At 45.8% G+C, this 19,761-nt stretch overlaps 1 protein-coding gene across 1 annotated transcript in view; it reads left to right on the top strand.

The window, feature by feature from the left end:
* The first annotated feature begins 2,884 nt into the window (after positions 1–2,884).
* SLC26A4 (solute carrier family 26 member 4) overlaps positions 2,885–19,761 on the top strand; it is a 41,651-nt gene continuing 24,774 nt past the window's right edge. Inside the window, exons 1-5 of the mRNA XM_004598590.3 lie at positions 2,885–3,048; positions 4,617–4,756; positions 12,341–12,451; positions 13,965–14,146; positions 14,941–15,105. Of these exons, the coding sequence (XP_004598647.2) occupies positions 2,885–3,048; positions 4,617–4,756; positions 12,341–12,451; positions 13,965–14,146; positions 14,941–15,105 (762 nt within the window). The remainder of the gene's footprint in view (positions 3,049–4,616; positions 4,757–12,340; positions 12,452–13,964; positions 14,147–14,940; positions 15,106–19,761) is intronic.

Genomic DNA, 19,761 nt, shown 5'->3' with positions numbered 1-19,761 from the left:
TTGGATGATAGCTAGGTTTGTTTAGAAAACATGAAGTAATAGATGGGAGGAGACAGGACTTAGAGAGATAAAACTTGTTTGTCATAAAATTAGAGCCCTAAGGTTGATGGAGAGATGTGTCTTAAACTCAGATCAGATAAAAGTGAGGAGAGAATCAACAAAATGGACTGGGTTAGTTGTGGCTGAGAGCATGAAGGAATGTTCATGGAAGAGCTAGCTTTGTAGCTGGCCGTTGAAGGTATGTGTGAGGGTGTAAGGTGTGGGTACACACAGAATCTACTTGGAGCAAATACTTACCTGAATTTCAATGGAGTTGACTTATACATGCATCAGTGAAGCCCAATTGTAAGAAACATGCACACACACACACACACACACACACACACACACACACACAGTAATTCATGGAAAACAGATTTTCAACACACCCATTCTCCACAAAATTTTTTTAAATATCCCTCTTGTATGAGGGAACATTAAAAAGTTTATGGAAAATGTAATTAAAAGATAACTATTTTGGTACAGAGCCACTTGGATTCCTTGCATGTATTTTCACGAAGCACATTTTCATGCACTTATTAAAAATTTCTCATGTGCATAGATTTTAAAATGTGTCTGCTAGATACATTTGTTTTTGAATTCCACTTCTGTAGGCTTTTTGAAGTACTCTGCAATATACAGAGATACATATGTTCAGCATATGTGGCAATTAGTAAATGTACAATTGAGTTGTACCCAAAACCTTAGAAGAGAGATGGATTTGGCACAGTGGTGAAGATGCTTGTCTGAGCACTTGTGCCTGAGTTCTGCGGGTCTTCTGACCCAGCTTTCAGCCAGCGTGCACCCTGGGAGACACAAGTGGCTACAACAGCGAGAACTGAGCTGATCTGAAGCCAGGAACTAGAAGCTTCTTCTGGGTCTCCTATATAGGTCAGGCTCCCAGGGCATTGGATCATCTTCTACTGCTTTCCCAGGCAAGAGGCAGGGAGCTGGATGGGAAACGGGGCAGTTTGAATATGGACTGGTTCCCATATGGGATCCTGGCACATGCAAGGCAAGGATTTAGCCACTGAGCCATTGTGCCAGGCTGGCAATTCCTTTTAGTTTTCTTCTTTAGTGGCTCTTTTGGCCAAGTAAGGGAGACCTACTGAGAACGCTATTGGCTTTGTTGTTGTTGTTGCTGGCCTCCCATAAGTGAGCTCACACCATTTTGAATATAATTTCAGGGGAGTGACAGGAGGGTTCTCCAGAGAATGTTTCCTTGAGAGCTTGTATCATGGGCTAGCACTGTCTGTATTTTTCAACTGGGTAAAGAACACAAGATTGATGTCCCAAAAATCCATAACATCTTCTGCATTTACTGATAATGGGGGGGAGGGGAGAGGAGGGTGCATTCTGGTTTACCAGCAAGACGTGTCCCAACAGAAGACAAATGAGCCTCCTAGTCTGGGTTCTTGTCCAGTCCAGTGCATTCCCTCCTTGATTACCCAGCTGCACGAGTAGAAAGAACAAAAGAATCTGTCAGGTAAGAAAGAAGCCAACTGGATCTGTGGATCGTGGTTGTGAAATACCAGTTAGAAGCGCCCACAGTACTGCAGGTATTGAACTATCTCAACGTAACTGTCAACACGTGTGTGCGTTGGTCGGAAGCAAAATGCTTTGCAAACAAAGAAAGAAGAAACAAGTTCTTTCCGGTGGATATTTGGGTAGTAGTAGGTATTTCCAGCTGCTTCTAGCTTGGTGCAGCCTAAAAAGTCAAGGTCAGCACCTTGCTAAGGAATCCCTGAGGGCTTGTCTGCCCCTGGCCTCGTAGCCTGAGGTAGTGTTTGGCAAGTGAGTCAAGTGTCCGAGTGTCTCCTGCGACGGGGTCAGCAATATCCTTATTCTTCCCGACTGGAGCAAGGGACGGGGCGGGAAGGAGCCGGATCTTTTCCGGGTAGGATCGGCGGGGAAAAGACTGCCGTCTGTTGTCCCTCCTCTGAACCAAGGTGTCTCTGTTGCTCCACAAATAAACCTTCGCTGCCTTCCTGCTAAGCTCTATAAATAAAGGCAGTGAAGCGGCGGTCCCGGGCCATTCCGGGCGGGGCGCGAGTACACGCAGGTGAGTTCGCCGCCAGGATGCCGCTCGGTCCACCCCGCCCTGGCGGATCTCCAGGGCAGGCAGCAAGCTCGCGGACGGGACTAGCTAGGGGCTGCAGCCGACGGGCTGGGAGGGATCGTGCAGCCTTAGGGCAGCTGAGCCCTAGCAGGAAGCTAGGGACCGCGAGGAAGAGCTACTCCACCTGCTTAGAGTTCTGACTTTGTGGGATTCGTGCCTCGCCACCGGAATTTTCCCGCTGCGAAGGCAGCGTGGGACCCAAGGGCAAGCCCTGAGGTTCCCATGCTGGATCCCAAGTACGGAGCCTTCCCCCTCCACCCCATCTCCTAACCCGTGCGTGCCTGGAGCTGCACTTAGGCCGGGCACCTGCAGGTAGAGACGCTAGCCAAGTTCCCTTTCCCTTTTTTCCCTCCTGGCCTGGGTTTGGGGAGATTTCAGGACGCGGACAGCGCCCTGGCTGAGGGCCGAGGGTCCTGAGTCGTGCTCCTGAAGCACCCCCCCTCAGAGCCAAGGCTTACTCCCCCCGGTTGCGAAGTGGAGCCCCGGACTGCAGGTGCAGCCCACCGGACACGAAAAACCTCGGGTGCCCAGCTGTCGGCTGGACGTGCGCGCTTCGGGACTCTGCGCCCTGAGCGCCCTGAGCGCCCTGAGCCTGTAGGGCACTCGTCCCAGATCCACAGGAGTCGGCGGCGGGGACGGCCGTTCGCCTCCTGCTCGTCGGTTGTCCTAGGATTGGTCTCGCTCGCTGCGTCTCCTGCTCTCTCAATGTCCTTGGGTTCGCAGGTCATGGCCGCGCCAGGCGACAAGTCGGAGCCGCCTCAGCTCCCCGAGTACCACTGCAGCTACGTGATTTCACGCCCGGTCTACAGCGAACTCGCCTTTCAGCAGAAGCATGAGCGGCGCCTGCAGGAGCGCAGGACGCTGCGGGAGAGTCTGGCCAAGAGTTGCAGGTAGCGGGCGTCGGTGCACGTGGAGAGGGGGGCACACGCAGCTTTTCTGTGAGGCGAGATTCTGGGTCTCCAAGATCGCTGGGCCGGCGTTCCCGGTCCTAAGGTGGCTGCGTCGCTCTCGGGGCCTGAGTTATTCAAACTTTTACTTGCCTGGGAAACACACCTTTTACGGTGCAGGATGATGATGGGAAGGATGGGTTCCCGGAGCCCCACTATCATGGAGAGAATTGGGGGGGGGGGGGTGGCACCGTGGGATATAGATGGTCCCCACTGCCTAATTGTGAAGGCTGGGGCTGGAGGAGGAAGCTAGGCCGGTTTTGAAGAGATGATGGGTAAACTCCATGACCTGGCCAGGAGTCTTTGACATCATCAAGCTGCTGTAGGCAGGAGGCCTTGCTCTTGGGTTGTCAACAGGCTGGAAGCTAGGATACAAGAGGGTCCAGGAGAGCACCATGCACCTTGCCAGGAGGCAGTAGCAGCCCTTAAGAGCCACCAGGCCCCACACCCAGGATTGGATGGCACAAGGTGTTAAGGAAGTCACCCACTTGCCAGCGATGGTTTGCTTTTGAAATCCTTTTTATGCCAGAACATGGTCTAACTATACAAAAGTAGACATGATAGTGACATGAGCTACCGGCCTGACGTCAGTTTGTCTCTATCCCACGCATGCCCTTCCAGTGTTCCCTAGGAGGGAGTTTCATATGCTGGCTCCCTTCCGTGCAGTGGTCCTCTGTAGGCTCTGGGATATTGTTTTGCGGAGCCTGGCCAACAAAGAGGTCTGTGCCTGTTTGATACGGGTGCAACACTTGTTCTGAATATTTTCAATCTGAAGTTGATTGAATTCATGCAGGTGGAACCCCTGGAAAAGCAAGTCCCATGATCTGTAGGTAAAGATTCCCTGGGGGAAAAATGTGACCGTATTCTCTTATCCACAAAGTGGTTAATAGTCCTTAATATCAAACATTGAATCCTCATTAACATTTCTAATGACCTCACTGGTAGTGTAATTTTGTAAGGACGATTTCTTTGAATCTGGAGTCCAATGATATCCTGCTAGTGTTGATTTTTTTTTTTTTTATCTGTAGGTTGTTGAATTTAAAGTACTAGTAGCATGGTATACATTGTATAAGATATCTGTAAGAATAAAAAGAAACAAAACTGGCTTCCAAGCTTGCATTACCAAGATATACAGAGTGTATATTGATTTTTCTTGAAGTAGGCGCCTGGGTTAGAAGTCTGAAAATTAATCTCCACTTAGAGCCTCCACACTGATCGGTCTCTGGCTGCACCAGAAAACAGGTTCTTGTGTCAGGATAATTTCTCAGAGGATTAGTAAGGCAGAAGTGGGGAGGGGATACTTAATCCTGTGTTTTCTAGTACAGTGAGTGCATTTAATAGGATGGCTGTGGATCTTGGCACAAGCCTGGTAAGCACATCAGTGTAACTATTTTTCTATGAGATTCTCACTTGTTTTCCAAAAGAGACTTCAGTTCATAACTTTGGGATCCACGGTTGATAATGATCAAGATTGGATTGGAACCCTGCTGTTGTTTTCTCTTTTTGGACAGTTGTTCCAGAAAGAAAGCCTTTGGTATACTGAAGACTCTCCTGCCTGTCTTTGAGTGGCTTCCCAAATATCGTGTCAAGGACTGGCTGCTGAGTGACATCATTTCCGGCATCAGTACTGGGCTGGTGGCCACGCTGCAAGGTAAGAAAATGCTGACAGACTGGCTGCCAAGGGCCTGAGAGCTGTGGTCTGCAGGGGCAGCTCCTGATTTTCTGCTGGTCTGTTCCACGTGCTGGCGCAGCCTCAAGGCATTCATCTCTCCTCTAGAGCCCCTTAGTGGAGAGCCTCAAGTCCTTCTACTCCACTGCCTCTCTAGCTGTACCACTCCAATGTACTTCTCTACTTATTGGCCACAACTCACACTAAGTGTAGGGGCCAGTGTCATGGCATGGTAGGTTAAGCCGCTGCTTGCAGATCCCTGTATGAGCAACGGTTTGAGTCCAGGCTACTGTACTTGCAATGCAGGCCCCTGCTTATGCGCCTGGGAGAGTAGCAGAGGATGGCCAAATATCTGGGTCACATTGGAGACCTGGCCGAAGCTCTTGACCCTGGCTTCTGCCTGGCCTGTTCCTGACCATCATGGTCATCTGGTGAGTACACTAGCAGCAGGAAGATCTCTGTGTGCCTCTCTCTTTCTTTGTGACTTTGCCTTCAAACAAGCAAATATATATTTTTTGAAAATATGAAAATATGTGTTACATCATGATCTGTGTATGATTTTTTTTAAGATATATGTGTTTGGCAGGTAGAATGACAGAGAAGCGAAATCTTCCATCTGTTAGTTTATTCCTCAAATGGCCTCAGTGGCTTGCAAGTGGTTCAGACTGAAGCCGGGAGCCAGTAATTCCATTCTATTCTGCCTCCTAGGTGACAGCAGCCCAGGTTCTGGCATAATTTGCTGCTTTTCCAGGCACAATTATGGGAGGAGGGACTGGAAGTAGAGTAGTAGCTAGGCACTGAGCTGCTGCTCCAATATGGGATGTAAGTGTTGCAAGCAGCAGCTTAACTCACTGAGCCACAATGCTGGCCTCCTACTCCCACCAATTACCCATCCTCTTATTTCAGTATGCTAGAGAAATATAGGTAGTTATTTTTTCCAAGCTGGACTTATACTATAGTATTTTCCCTCCTCACTGTCCTGCTGGATTCTCCAAAGCCTTTCAGACACAACAACAGAAATCTTGATTTACTGTCCTTTGATGGAGCATCTGCCATGTGCCTGGCAGTGGGAATCCTGTGGGGGAGCAAATGGCATCTCTTGTTGCCAAGGAACTAGCAGTCCCATGGAGAAGGGTCATGGCCAGGGTAACACTGCCTGCTAAGGGGCTGCAAATAAGGGGGATAGGAATAACTTCCTGGAAGCTGAGTTGTTCAATCTAAGTTTCCTGGAGATGCTCGAGTTTGTCCAGTGATGGGAAGTAGGGTGGGGGCAAGGATATGCGTAGAAAGACAGCTTAGAAATAAATTATCTCAGGAGCTGGCGGTCAATGTTGAGAAATATTGTGAGTTGAAATTTGGGTCTGGAGCACTCAGGATGACTCAGAGCAGGTCGGGTGGACTGCTGTGGAGAACAAGAATGTCCTGTGGCCCTAGTGAGGTCCTTAGTCCCACAGGCAAACGGGAGGAAGTAGGGGGAACAAAGGGCTGCCCAGTTAAACAATGTCAGGGGCTCTCTTGGCCTTGGCCATCACCTGTGAGCCCTGGGAGACAGCAGCCATGAGTCATCCATATTTGTTTAAAAGGTGTCCAACACAGAGGTGGGTAACTAAGAGGGAGTTACAGCCGGGGTGGGGCCAGGCTAAAGCCAGGAGCCTGGAACTTCTGATCTCACATGAATGTGAGGCGCCCATGCACTTGGGGCATCTTCCACTGCTTTCCAGATGAATGAGCAGAAAGCTAAAGGAGAAACAGAGCAACCAGGTCTCCAACCAGTACAGGGCTGAGAAGCCCACACTGCAGGGGGTGGCTTAGCCTGCTGAGTCACGATGCCAGCCCCTACTGTGAACAGTTAATAAAGAGGACTGCCTAGCATTCAAATTACTGTTTTATATATTTAAAAAATAGTATTTTCAGTTCTAGGTCTCCAAGTGTCGTGTCAGAATAAGTGTCATTTCGTAAGTATCAGAAAATTAGTGTCATTTGATAACTGTCAGACACTACTATGCCAAGGGCTTTGATCAGTTATTGAATCCTCTCAACAACCCTGTGAAGTAGTTACTATAATCTTCTTTGCAATAGATGAGAAATCTATTAAATCTTACCCAAGGTCATAGAGCTGCTAAATGATAAAATCTGAATCTTGACTGAAGTCCAAGGCCTTACTCTCTTCAGTTACACATTGTGTAGTGTTTTCCTTTGCGGGTGGTTTTTAAAGAAATGTTTTCTCAGAATTAGCTTTGTAAGGTGAATTTTAGGCCTGGGGGGGGGCGATTTAACTTGTGCATTCATACATGTGTGTTATCATTCAGTCTCTTAAAATGTATATCTGAATTAATTTTGCATGCTACTTGTTAAGACTCAGTGGTTTAACTAACAGGCAGAGGGCCAGATCCCGTAGAGTAATTTGAGTGATAGAGCTGGGATTTACTTAGGCAGCTAAGCAGAAAAATGATTATATGAATAGGTGCTGATTTTCACAATGGTGATTCGCATCTGTACCTGTTGGGATTAACTGGGAAAGGTTTAGTTTAGATAAAATGATCTGGAAGGTGGAACTCAGAGGCCAGGGGATAAGGACTCAATCAGATGAGAAAGCACAATGGCCCAGTGGCTGAATCCTCACTGATTCATGTCCCAGCTGCCCTGCTTTCCATCCAGCTCCCTGCTTGTGGCCTGGAAAGCAGCAGAGGATGGCCCAAAGCCTTGGGATCCTGCACCCACATGGGAGACCCGGGGGAGCTCCTGGCTCCTGGCTTCGGATTGGTGCAGCTCTGGCTACTGTGGCTACTTGGAAAGTAAGCCAGTGGACAGATGATCTTTCTCTCTGTGACTCCTTCTCTGTAAATCTGCCTTTTCAAGGCTTTGGGCCAAACTCGGCTGCTTTCCCAGGCCACCAGCAAGGAGCTGGATGGGAAGTGGGGCCACTGGGATTAGAACAGGCATCCATATGGGATCCTGGTGCTTTCAAGGCGAGGACTTTAGCTACTAGGCTGCAAAATATATCTTAAAAACAAAAAACAGAACATACACACACCAGACTGAAGAGTGTCCTAAGTTAAGGCGCAAAGGCCTTGACAACAAGAGAGGCACTTTCAAGAGAGGCACAGGCTTAGGGTGGAGCACAGTGGATGAGGATGGGCTTAAAGATAAGGTCAGATAAGTTTGGGCGGGATCAGGGTGGGGCAAGGAGTAGCTAGGCTCTCAATGAGCCTGTTCACATTATGGCCTGAACACACCTTCTTTGCCTCACCCTAAACCCCAGCCCCAGGACAGGTGCATCTGCTTGAGCCAGGTTTGGCAGGACTTGGAGCAAACTCCAGGACCTAAAAGATATGCCCCACAGTGGATGAAGATTACAGATAGCTCTAGGGTTGTGTGACCTTGAGCCCCTGGGTAGATGCTTACACTGTTTATGAAAATGGGAGAGCTGAAGAGTGGGTTTGGGAGAGTTTGCTTGTAGTGAGTTGGAGTTACCTGTGAGACATCTAGACAGACAGACAGAGGAGATAGAGACGTGGGGAATCCTGTGAAGGTGCCCATCCGAAGAAGGATCTGCACTACACAGACAAAAAGCAGAAACCAAGAGAGGCCTTTTATTGAGTTTTAATATTTACTTATTTATTGGAAAGGGAGATTTACAGAGCAAAGGAGATGAAAGATCTTCTAGCCACTGGTTCACTCCCCAAATGCTTGCGATGGTCAGTGCTGAGCTGATCTAAAGCTAGGAGCCTCTTCCAGGTCTCCCACATGGGTGGAGGGTCCCAAGGCTTGGGCCATTTTCTACTGCTTTCTCAGGCCACAAGTAGGGGGCTCAATGGGAAGTAGAGGAGCCAGAGACTAGAGCTGGTGCCCATGTGGGATGCTGGTGCCTGCACATAGAGGATTAGCAAATTGTACCATTGTATTGGCTCCCATTATTTCCTGCGGCTATCTGGGAAAAAGGTGAATGTTGACTGATGTTGGGCATATTGGAGATTTGTCAGGTTGGTGAACAGAGGGGGAAATGTGATGCAAGAGAATTGAGGCTTTGCAAAATTCCAAGGAATCTGGGTTGGCAAGGGATGTGGGAGATGCATCAGAGGTGGCACAGGGGTCCCGAGGAGCTGAGGAGTTGCTAAGGATAACAAAATCATCTTGATTGCTATTATAAAACAAAACAAACAAACAAACAAAAAAACCAAAGCAAAACAAAACAACCAAATCCAAAAACCTCCTAGCTGGCAGCAAAAGATCTAGGCAGCTCTTACAGTACTCTGCACAGTTGTGGAATCCTGGCTGCCCACTTTCTACCTTTGACATCTATTTTTTCAAAAAGATTTGTTTATTTTCATTACAAAGTCACATTTTACAGAGAGAAGGAGAGAGAGAGAAAGAGCTTCTGTCATTTGGTTCACTTCCAAATTGCTGCAACGGCTGGAGCTGAGCTGATGTAAAGACAGGAGCTAGGAGCTTTCTCCAGGTCTCCCACACGGGTGCAGGGTCCGAGGGCTTTGGGCCATTCTCTGCTGCTTTCCTAGGTTATAAGCAGGGAGCTGGATGGGAAGCAGGGCCACTGGGATTAGAATCAGCACCCACATACTTAGAGCCAAAGCACCGGCCCCTAGCTTTGACATTTATTTAATTTTTAAAATGAACAACAGAGACGTATTCCTCATGTATTCCCCAGTCCAACATAGAGGTGCCTATAGAGTGCACAACCGGCCACGGCTCCTCTAGCTTCACCTCACATGATAGAAACTTTGCCTTCTCTCAGTGTGGAGTGGCAGCTGGAAGTTCGTACCTAAACCGATGGGTTAGGTTTCTCTACAGATGTTGTCATTTCAGACCTAGTGTAGTATCGTTTCTTTTTCATTAAAACGATTGCCAAATCTTGGAGAGGTAGTTTGTCTCTGAAGTAGGAAACTGTCTGAAGATCATGAAGGTTTCCATTTCCTTGACATATTAAGCATTACAGGGTATGGTTTAGGCATATGGAAGTTAAGGAAAATTTGAAAAATGTCCATAAGTTATATTTCCATTTTCTGCTTATTTTTTAAAATCTTACTTTTGTGGTGTCATATTTCTGTTACATTACTTCAAAAAAAAAAAAAACTTATTTGTTTGAAAGAGTGACACACAGAGAGGGAGAGACACAGAGTGATAGAGATATTCTCTCTGCTACTGCACTTCCCAAATGGTCTCCACAGCAGGGACTGGCCCAGGCCAAAGCCTGGAGCCTGGGACTTCATCCAGGTCTCTCCCATGCCGGTGGCAGGTGCCCAGGTGCTTGGGCCATCTTCTTTTGTTTTCCCAGGCACATTAGCAGGGAGATGGATGGCAAGTGACCAGTCTAAACTCAAGGTGGCACTCTGATGTGGGATGTTAAAGTTTCAGGTGGCCGCTTAACTCACTGCACACCAGTGCCAGCCCCGATCATTTTATTTTATGTTCTTGGAACTACAAGCACTAGTCAAATGAATGAAAGCTCGTTGTAGAAAATTAGAAAATTAGTTCAACGGACTAATCCTCCACGTGCAAGTGCTGGCATCCCAGTTGGACACCAGTTCATGTCCTGGCTGCTCGACTTCCCATCCAGCTCCTTGCTTATCATCTAAGAAAGCAGCAGAGGATGGCCCAAGCCCTTGTATCCTTCACCCAGGGGGAGATCTGGAAGAAGCTCCTGGCTTCTGGCTCCTGGCTTTGGATCATCAGCTCAGTTCTGGCCATTGTGACCATTTGAGGAGTGAACCAGCAAATGGAAGATCTTTCGCTGTCTCTCCTTATCCCTTTAAATCTTCCTTTCCAATAAAGACAAGTAAATATTTTTTTAAAAAAGATATCTATAGGAAGCAAGAGAAAGTGCCTCCTTCACAAACTAGAAGTCTCGCTGGGCACGGTGGCGCGCCTGTAGTCCCAGCTACTGAGGCGGCTGAGGCCAGAGGATCAGTTGAGTCCAGGAGTTCTGGGCTGTAGTGCGCTATGCCTATCGGGTGTCTGCACTAAGTTCGGCATCAATATGGTGACCTCCCGGGAGCGGGGGACCACCAGGTTGCCTAAGGAGGGGTGAACCGGCTCAGGCTGGAAACAAACTAGGAGTCTCTTCTCATCCTACCATCTAGGTAACTCAGTAATATTTTGGCAACCAATCTATTTTTACCTACATAAATACCCATCAAGATACAAATATATTGAAACATATGGAAACAATAAGTACTGAATTCAGGATAGTAGTCTCCTGAGGCTGGAGGGAAGAAAAAGGATGTTATTGAGGAACCTATGCTGGTGACCAGTTTATCTCTTACTTTGCATAATGGCTGTATGGGTTTATTTTATTTTCTATGTCTGAATCACTTATTATATTAAAAACCTTCCCAGATGCGTTAACGCATACAATGTATATGATCCCTCTGTCAGAAGTGGGGGCATACAGCCTTTGCAGCTTTGGGCTCTGATTGTTTTTCTCACTTTTTTCCCCTTTTACTTCCCATCTTTTCACGTTAGTAGATGAACTTATATACATCCATTGGGTTTTGTAGAATTGTAACACATGAAGGGTGGGCTAGTGAACCGCTTCCCTGTTCCAGTGTAGGAGTGGGTATTCATGCAATAGAGAATTGAAGCGATCACAAACAGTCCTTTTGCGGTGATGGAAGATTTGAAAGTTTTGGGTTTCTCTCGTGGTGAGTGAACTGTGGAGAGATGGATTAGGATGTGCTGACTTCCTACGCGTGTGCATCGAGCTTCGTTATATTCCCCTAACCCTCATGTGCCCTGCAGTGCCGGCTTCTCACCAGCTTGCTGTGTGTTGGCCTGAAGACTGCTGGCAAAGCCTCTTGAAGGAGCTGGCATCATCCACCAAGCCAGATTTTTCTTTCTTAGGCCCCAACTTCTTTGCCCTAGGCAGGAAGGTCAAAAGTAGCGCAATGACTGTGCCCATCAGAACAAAGAACCGAAGTAGGTGTATAATACTGGTCTGACCCTTGGACTGACTTAACTAAGTTTACTTATTTAAAGGTTAATTCATTAATTTATGAAAAACAGAGTGATACAACTTTCATTCACTGGTTCACTCTCCCAAATACCACAATTACCAAGACGGGGCCAGGCTGAAGCCAGGAACCTTACATCTCTATCTGAATCTCCCACAGGAATGATAGGGGGCTGTGTACTTGGGCGAGCCTCTGTGGCTTTTCCAGATACACGGGCAGGGAGTTGGATTGAAGGCAGAGTGGCTGGGACGCTAATCTGCACTCTGGTATAAGATGGAGGTGGCTTAAACTGCTGGTCCACAACACAAGTCCCTGAATTAACCAAGTGTCTTAATAAAACAACTGACTTCCCTCCACCGACTCCCGGCCTCCTGCTCATAGCAGTGGATGACTGGATTACTGATCAACTGGATCCAGGTGAGCAGGTGAGGAATGTAATTAGGATCCTTATCCCAGCTAATTTGGGTTAAGGTCTGCATGGCGGCACCGCCACAGGTGGTATGCAAAGTCAGGATAGGGTGAGGTGTTGGGGCTGTAAATAGAGGGTATCTGTGATGAAAAAGATTTTATGACCTTCACGTTTTGGATGTGCTTTCAGGGATGGCGTATGCTCTCCTTGCTGCGGTTCCTGTTGGATATGGTCTCTACTCTGCTTTCTTCCCTATCCTGACATACTTTATTTTTGGAACATCAAGACACCTCTCAGCTGGTAATGTCAAGCCTGTTTTATAATTGCATTTGTTCATGTTTGAAGGGTACTGTGCACATCTCATTTCCACATTTGTAATATTTCGCAGGGACTTAGGACTTTAGAGCTTTGCCTACTTTTCCTATTGGATGATGTTAGTCTTATAAACTTTTTAGTGAAGAGAAAATTGATTTGACGACTGAAAACCGATCATTTTTAGCATGCTTTAATTTTTTTAAATGTAAGTTTGATTTCATATTTAGAAAGTGTTATCTTCAAAAATCTAAAGCCATAGGTGAAAAAAAATCTTTCTAAGGTCTTTGTAATATTTTTTTATGAGATGAATTTAGTTTTGTAAGTTACGTTTGCCAAATACATATTCATTATTTCATTAAAGTGCATACTTATTTTAAGTCACTAATATTGGAAGACAGGCAAAATGTTGCCAGGAGAGTTTAGAAACCAAGCTTGGCTTTCCTTCTTGGTATGTCTCATAATAGATTTTCCTGCCATTCCTAAAAATGTGAAGTCTCTTGCGATAATGTTCTAGCTAATGAATGTTTTAATGCTATTCTGTGATGGTGACATTTATACTAGAGATAATTTTACTCCTCCACCCATCTGTTGGCTAGACAAAGTCTACCTGAATGACTTTAGTAAAACACATAAACCATCCACTCCGTTCCAGCTCATATCCTTGTCCTTAGCTGTATGTCCTCCAGTAGCTAGCTTATTGGCTTATCTACAAGAGGCGAGAACTTGGTTAGTGATTTAAATAACTCCTTTGTTTTGGCTAATTAATTCATGTCAAGGGCATAAGTAAAGAGCAAAGAAGCTGAATTTTCTCTTTGATATTGAGTGCTTTGGAGGTTCCAGAATCTGGGTTTGGCTAGTTAGGTCATCCATAACAAAAGAGTTAGAATCATCACCGTCATCATCATCATGATGGATATAAATATCAATAGTGATCAAAGCAATTGCTGTCAGAAGAGAGTACTTTTATAATAAAAGCACAGTATCTTGCAAACTGGCAAGTGACATTTGAAAATAATTTGTCTTGCAAAGAGAAAATGAACCTTTTGCTAACGTGGGTCCTGTGATGTTGATCAAGACACTCAGAATAAGATGCTGGAAATTCTAGGACATGAATGCTCGCATTTGGAAGGAAAAGTAGATGTAAAAAGGAAAGAATCAATTCCCAGGCTACCGTGGCTGGGCAAGCTCCCTCACCAGCTCTGGATCCCACCCCATCCTCCGCGTGGATGCCGCTCACAGAGCAGAGCTCCCTCACCAGCTCTGGACCCCACCCCATCCTCCACGTGGATGCCGCTCACAGAGCAGAGCTCCCTCTGTTCCCTCAATGTTGGCATCAGTTGCCCATTTTTGGGTAGTGAATGCTTTGAGCATACTCTTCTTGAGTTCCCTTTGTGAACAAACTGTATTTCCCTCACCGGAGCTAATGATTACATAGCTTTCTAAACCTGTATAGCCTAAAGCGATCATTGATTCCTTGACGCCCCCTGTTCCTCACCAGGACCTTTCCCCGTGGTGAGTTTAATGGTGGGATCCGTTGTTCTGAGCATGGCCCCCGATGAAGACTTCCTCATACCCATGAACGGGACCGCCTCGAACATCACCGTGGTGGACTCGGCTGCTCGAGACGCAGCACGCGTGTTGGTTGCCAGTGCACTCACTCTGTTGGTTGGGATCATCCAGGTAACAGGGAGACCTTGGTGAGCTTTTTATTTGCCATAATGAAGCTACAGCAAGTGGACTCATTTATCTCTTAAAAGCAAACAAAGCAATTTCCTGGAGCCTATATTTATTGTTTAAATTACATTGTTTTAGGTTAGGTGCTAAAATAGTTGGCAAGACTCCATGTAGTAAGTCTCATCTGTCACCAAAGTTGCAGAAAAGCAGCACAGAAGGGCGTGAGGTAAAGGGAGGAGAGAGAGGAAGCCGAAGCGGAGAGCGTGTTCGGCCAAGCTGACTTCAGGACTTGAATGACACAGAAATGAGCTACATGGTTTTTGCTTTTCTTTACACACACCAACACATCAAGGCAAATCGTACTACTCATGATTTTCCAATGTTAGAATGGTCAAGGGGAGATGGGAGAGGGGGCATTAAGAAATTCAAATTTGTTTTCTCCCAGTATTTTCTTGGAAGTATTATTTTCCATGATACAGTTTTATAGGCACATGGGTTCATCCCTCTCCTCTTCCCCTCCCACTATTTGTCCCCATGTTATTATAAAAGTATAGTACCTTACTATAAGGCAGAAGCCTAACTTTCTGATACTTAAATGTATGATGGCATGCTAAATATAGGAAAGGTAGAGAGCCGAGTATTGTAGTGTGAGTGTATATTTATAAGCTTTATTATCTCTCAGGATTTTTGAACAATAGGCTACCATTGTCTTAACTGGTGTTAAGCTGAGTCTGTTCATGTTTCCAGAAAGTTGCTTTTTTCTTAGGCAAACCTTTCGTCTTTCTTCTTGTTAATGCTAGTTGATATTTGGATGTCTGCAAATTGGATTCATCGTGAGGTACTTGGCGGATCCTTTGGTTGGCGGATTCACAACAGCTGCTGCTTTCCAGGTGCTGGTCTCGCAGCTGAAGATCGTCCTCAATGTTTCAACCAAAAACTACAATGGGATCCTCTCCATTATCTATGTAAGTGTTGCTTCTTGCTCCAGAGTTAGGTCACTGTTTATCCTGGAAATTTTTTTTTTCTTTTTTAGTGTCAATTTGGAGAAGCTATATTTACCCAAGTGTCCTTTGGAAACTGTTGAAAACATTTAAGTCAAAGTGTTAGGAGCAAGCTGAAGAAGGCTGACTTTGCAAATCATTCATTGCCCCTCATTGGCCAGAATGGCTTTGCAAATGTTACTGCACTTAAAATTACTAATGAAAAAAGAGTGGTACAATGAAATAAAGACCAGCCTGGCATGCAATAGACTTGAGTTCTAATCTCAGCTTTGCCCCTGACAATCGGAGTTGACCTTAGGTTCTTCATAGAGTGGTGGCTGAAATGTTAGGTTCCTAACTGGAGGTAGTCATATTCAAAATCTGACTCTCCAACTCACTAGCATGTGAGCAAAGCACCAGGCCTCAGTCTCTTCCTCTGCAGAATACTGTTACAATAGATAAGGAGCTCACAGCCCAGAGACTGCCTCATCGTAAGTGTTCAAAAAAGTAGGTATTTTTGAATCATTGCTTTTCTTTTTTAAAAGTGCATTTCATTTATTTGAAAGGTAGAAGCAGGGAGGGAGATCTGATTCATTCTGCAAATGGCCACAACAGCTAGACTGGGCTGGACTGAAGCCTAGAGTTAGGACTCTTCCAGGTCTCCAATGTGGGTGCAGGGGCCTGAGCCCTTGGACCATCTTCTTCTGCCTTCCCAGGTACGTTGACAGGGAGCTAAATCAAAAGCAGAGCATCTAGGACTAGACTCAGCACTTTGATATGGGACGCCGGGATTGTAAGTGGCAGTTGAACCGATTGTGCCACAACACTGGTTGTTTACTTGTTTGTTTTAATTTTTATTTATTAATTTTTAAAAATATTTTATTTTTATTACAAAGTCAGATATACAGAGAGGAGGAGAGACAGAGAGGAAGATCTTCCATCCGATGATTCACTCCCCAAGTGAGCCGAAACGGGCCGGTGCGCGCCAATCCGATGCCGGGAACCAGGAACCTCTTCCAGGACTCCCACGCGGGTGCAGGGTCCCAATGCATTGGGCCGTCCTCAACTGCTTTCCCAGGCCACAAGCAGGGAGCTGGATGGGAAGTGGAGCTGCCGGGATTAGAACCGGAGCCCATATGGGATCCCGGGGCGTTCAAGGCGAGGACTTAAGCCGCTAGGCCACGCCGCTGGGCCCTATTTATTAATTTTTATTGGAAAGTCAGATATACAGAGAGGAGGAGAGACAGAGAGAAAGATCTTTCATCTGTTGATTCACTCACTAAGTGGCCACAATGGCTGGAGCTGCACTGATCCAAAGCCAGGAGCCTCTTCCAGGTCTCCCACGTGGGTGCAGGGTCCCAAGGCTTTGGGTCATCCTCAACTGCTTTTCCAGGAGCTGGATGGGAAGCGGGGCTGCTGGTATCAAAACTGGTGCCCACATGGGATCCCGGCACGTGCAAGGCAAGGACTTTAGCCACTAGGCCCTTTCCAGTTTAAGATGAAATCATTGATGATGATGTAGCTCTAATACCCTAAGAGTCCATAATAAAATGCATGATGTAAATGTCTCAGCAATTATAGAAGGAAGGAACATCAGATTCAGGGATGAGTCATCATGCAAAAGAGATGCAAAAGAAGGATGGAGATCATACTAATTAGACTTGAAAAAGTTCTTGGATCTAAATAAATGTTCTGGAAAAATGGTGATAATAGTAGCATGATGTCACCCCAGCTTGGAAGGAATGATACTACACAAAAATAATGTGACAACATTAGCAGTGGATTTGGAGTCTTTTATTGACCAACATGCTAGTTTCTAAAACAATGTGAGGCCATGTACACACAGAATTGTCAGGAGTTTCCTAACAGGACCAGAATCCCACATTATTTCATCCATTCAACAAACACTACCAAGTGCTTTTCCTACTGAGTGGATTCACTTGTCTTATGCAAACATTGTTAGGCCTGCATCTACCCTAAATCACAGAAGGCCTAGGCCAATGGTCTCTGACCATTAATGGATACTGAAGAACAGGTGAAATCTTTTTATTGTTTGTTTTTGGTCTCCTAGAACATGATTAAGAAGAAATTCATCACAAATGATCCAATTTTGACAGGGCCAGACATGACTAACACTGAAGCAAGATCAGAAGGATGATTGTTTAACTTTTGTTTTAGTTAAAAGTCAGAGTAAGATCATCCATCTACTGATTCACTTTCCAAACAGAGGCAGAAGTCAGGCGTGGGCCAGGTCAAAGCAAGGTAGGTACCCAAAATTCAAAACAAGTGTTCCAAAATGGAGGTGAGGCTCCAACCACCTGGGCTGTTATCTCCCGCCTTCCAGGGTGCAAGGTAGTAGGGTGAGCAGAGCGTGCATGGGTCTGCAGGCATTCCTGTCTGGGATGCAGGTATCCCAGGCAGTGTCTCCACTTTTGCACCAAATCCCTGTCTCATCAAGAAAGGTTTCAGGAAAAAGTGCATTGATGTGAGACTTTCCTTTGGCTATTACCCTTGAAGTGCCAATTTAACATGTGTCCTAGAAATTTTTTAATAGATTTTATTTCTTAGAGAAGCTTTAGGGTAGTAGAAACATTGAGCAGGGAACCCAAGTATTCTTATCTAGCCCTTGCCTGACTCCCAGTGCCACAGTCTCCCACATTCCCTGTATCCTTGATTGCACTAGTGTGGGCCATCAGTCACAGCTGGTGAACCTCCTGTCCTGAATTGTGCAGGAACTGCCTCACAGGCTAGTGTAGTAGGAGGAAGACATTTTACTCATTCCTGTGAAGTAGTCAATGCATGCTTGGTCTTCTGAAAGCAAGAATGACCTGGTCTAGAAGTGGCTACAGGGCCCGGCGGCGTGGCCTAGTGGCTTAAGTCCTCGCCTTGAACGCCCCGGGATCCCATATGGGCACCAGTTCTAATCCCGGCAGCTCCACTTCCCATCCAGCTCCCTGCTTGTGGAGAAGTCGAGGACGGCCCAAAGCCTTGGGACCCTGCACCCGCGTGGGAGACCCGGAAGAATTTCCTGGTTCCCGGCTTCAGACCGGTGCAGCACCAGCCATTGTGGCTCACTTGGGGAGTGAATCATCGGATGGAAGATCTTCCTCTCTGTCTCTCCTCTCTGTATATATGATTTTGTAATAAAAATAAATAAATCTTTAAAAAAAAAAGTGGCTACAGAAAAGTTGACTGAAGCACTTAGTCCCTGAACAGAGAATTTTGGTTATGACGTCACTATTGCACTCATTCAAGAAAGAATCCATCAGAAAAATCCAGATTAGTGGTAGATTTCGCCAGGAAGGACAGTATGATTGCTGTCAGAATAGTTACTCTCTGTGCTGAGTTCTAGAACAATTAACAGACCACAGAAAGACCTATGGGCTTCCGATCAAAACCAACAGCTATGATGTAAGTGCTGGTCTTCAGTCAAAAGTCGTACTTTTCCTTGGCCTTGAGTATTTCCCTTAGGGTTGAGGTTGCTGGCAAAATGACTCTTGAATTCGATAACTTAATATTTGTTTTATAGAGCTGTTACCTGGTTGTCACTGTAATTAAGAGTACTTAATTAAGGGGGGATTTTTTGTTTGTTGGCTCTTAGTCTGAATACTCTCCTATTAACACGCTGAAAATAGGCCCCTGAATACTACCTATAAAAACCCTGAAGAGCCTCAATTGTGACATAGAAGGCTAAGTTCCCACCTACCGTGCCAGCATCCCACATGAGCACCGGTACTTGAACTGGCTGCCCCACTTCTGATCCAGCTCCCTGCTAGTGCGCCTGAGACAGCAGCGGGAGGATGGCCCAGGGCCTTGGGCCTCTGTTTCCATGCGAAAGACTCTGATGAAGCTCCTGGCTCCACACTTCAACCTGGCCCAGTCATGGGTGTTGGGGCACGAATGAGCAGATGAGTGATCTCTAACTTTATCTTTCAAAGAAATAAAATAAATCTTTGAAAACAAAGCAAAAACACTCTAAAGCAGAAGCTTTACTTTTTTTTCTTCTTCAGAAAAATGTTTATTTGTTTGAAGGCAGAGTTACAGAGAGATGGTTGTTCATATCAGATGCCAACACTGCAGGCAAAAGCTTGACATGCTATTCCATAGTATTGTCCCAAAGGTAGAATTTGTTACAACATTTTTGCAAGTAAAAGATAACATATAATGACAATTCTGGATTTATCTTTTCAATAACTTGATATTATATACCCCATCACATACATAGCAGGAGTCTTCAATAAGTCCTTAGAAAATGCATATTTTGAAAAAAATAAGGTCTTTTTTTTGGACATGAAAATAAGTATCTTTTTAATATTTTCTTTTTAAGATTTATTTATTTTCTATTGGAAAGGCAGATATATATATAGAGGGAGATCTTCCATCTGATGGTTCACTCCCCAAGTGGCCACCATGGCCAGAACTGAGCCGATCCAAAGTCAGGAGCCAGAAGCCTCTTCTGGGTCTCCCTTGTGGGTGCAGGGTCTCAAGGCTTTGTGCCATCCTCAACTGCTTTCCCAGGCCACAAGCAGGGAGCTGGATAGGAAGCCAGCATTAGAACTGATGCCCATATGGGATCCTGGCACATTCAAGGCAATAATTTTGGCCACTAGGCTATCGCGCTGGGCCCTTAATAGTATTTTC

This window comes from Ochotona princeps, chromosome 25, assembly GCF_030435755.1.
Source record: "Ochotona princeps isolate mOchPri1 chromosome 25, mOchPri1.hap1, whole genome shotgun sequence".
Lineage (NCBI taxonomy): Eukaryota > Metazoa > Chordata > Mammalia > Lagomorpha > Ochotonidae > Ochotona > Ochotona princeps.
The sequence above is the reverse complement of the archived record's forward strand: the minus strand, read 5'-3'. Positions and strand labels throughout refer to the sequence as shown.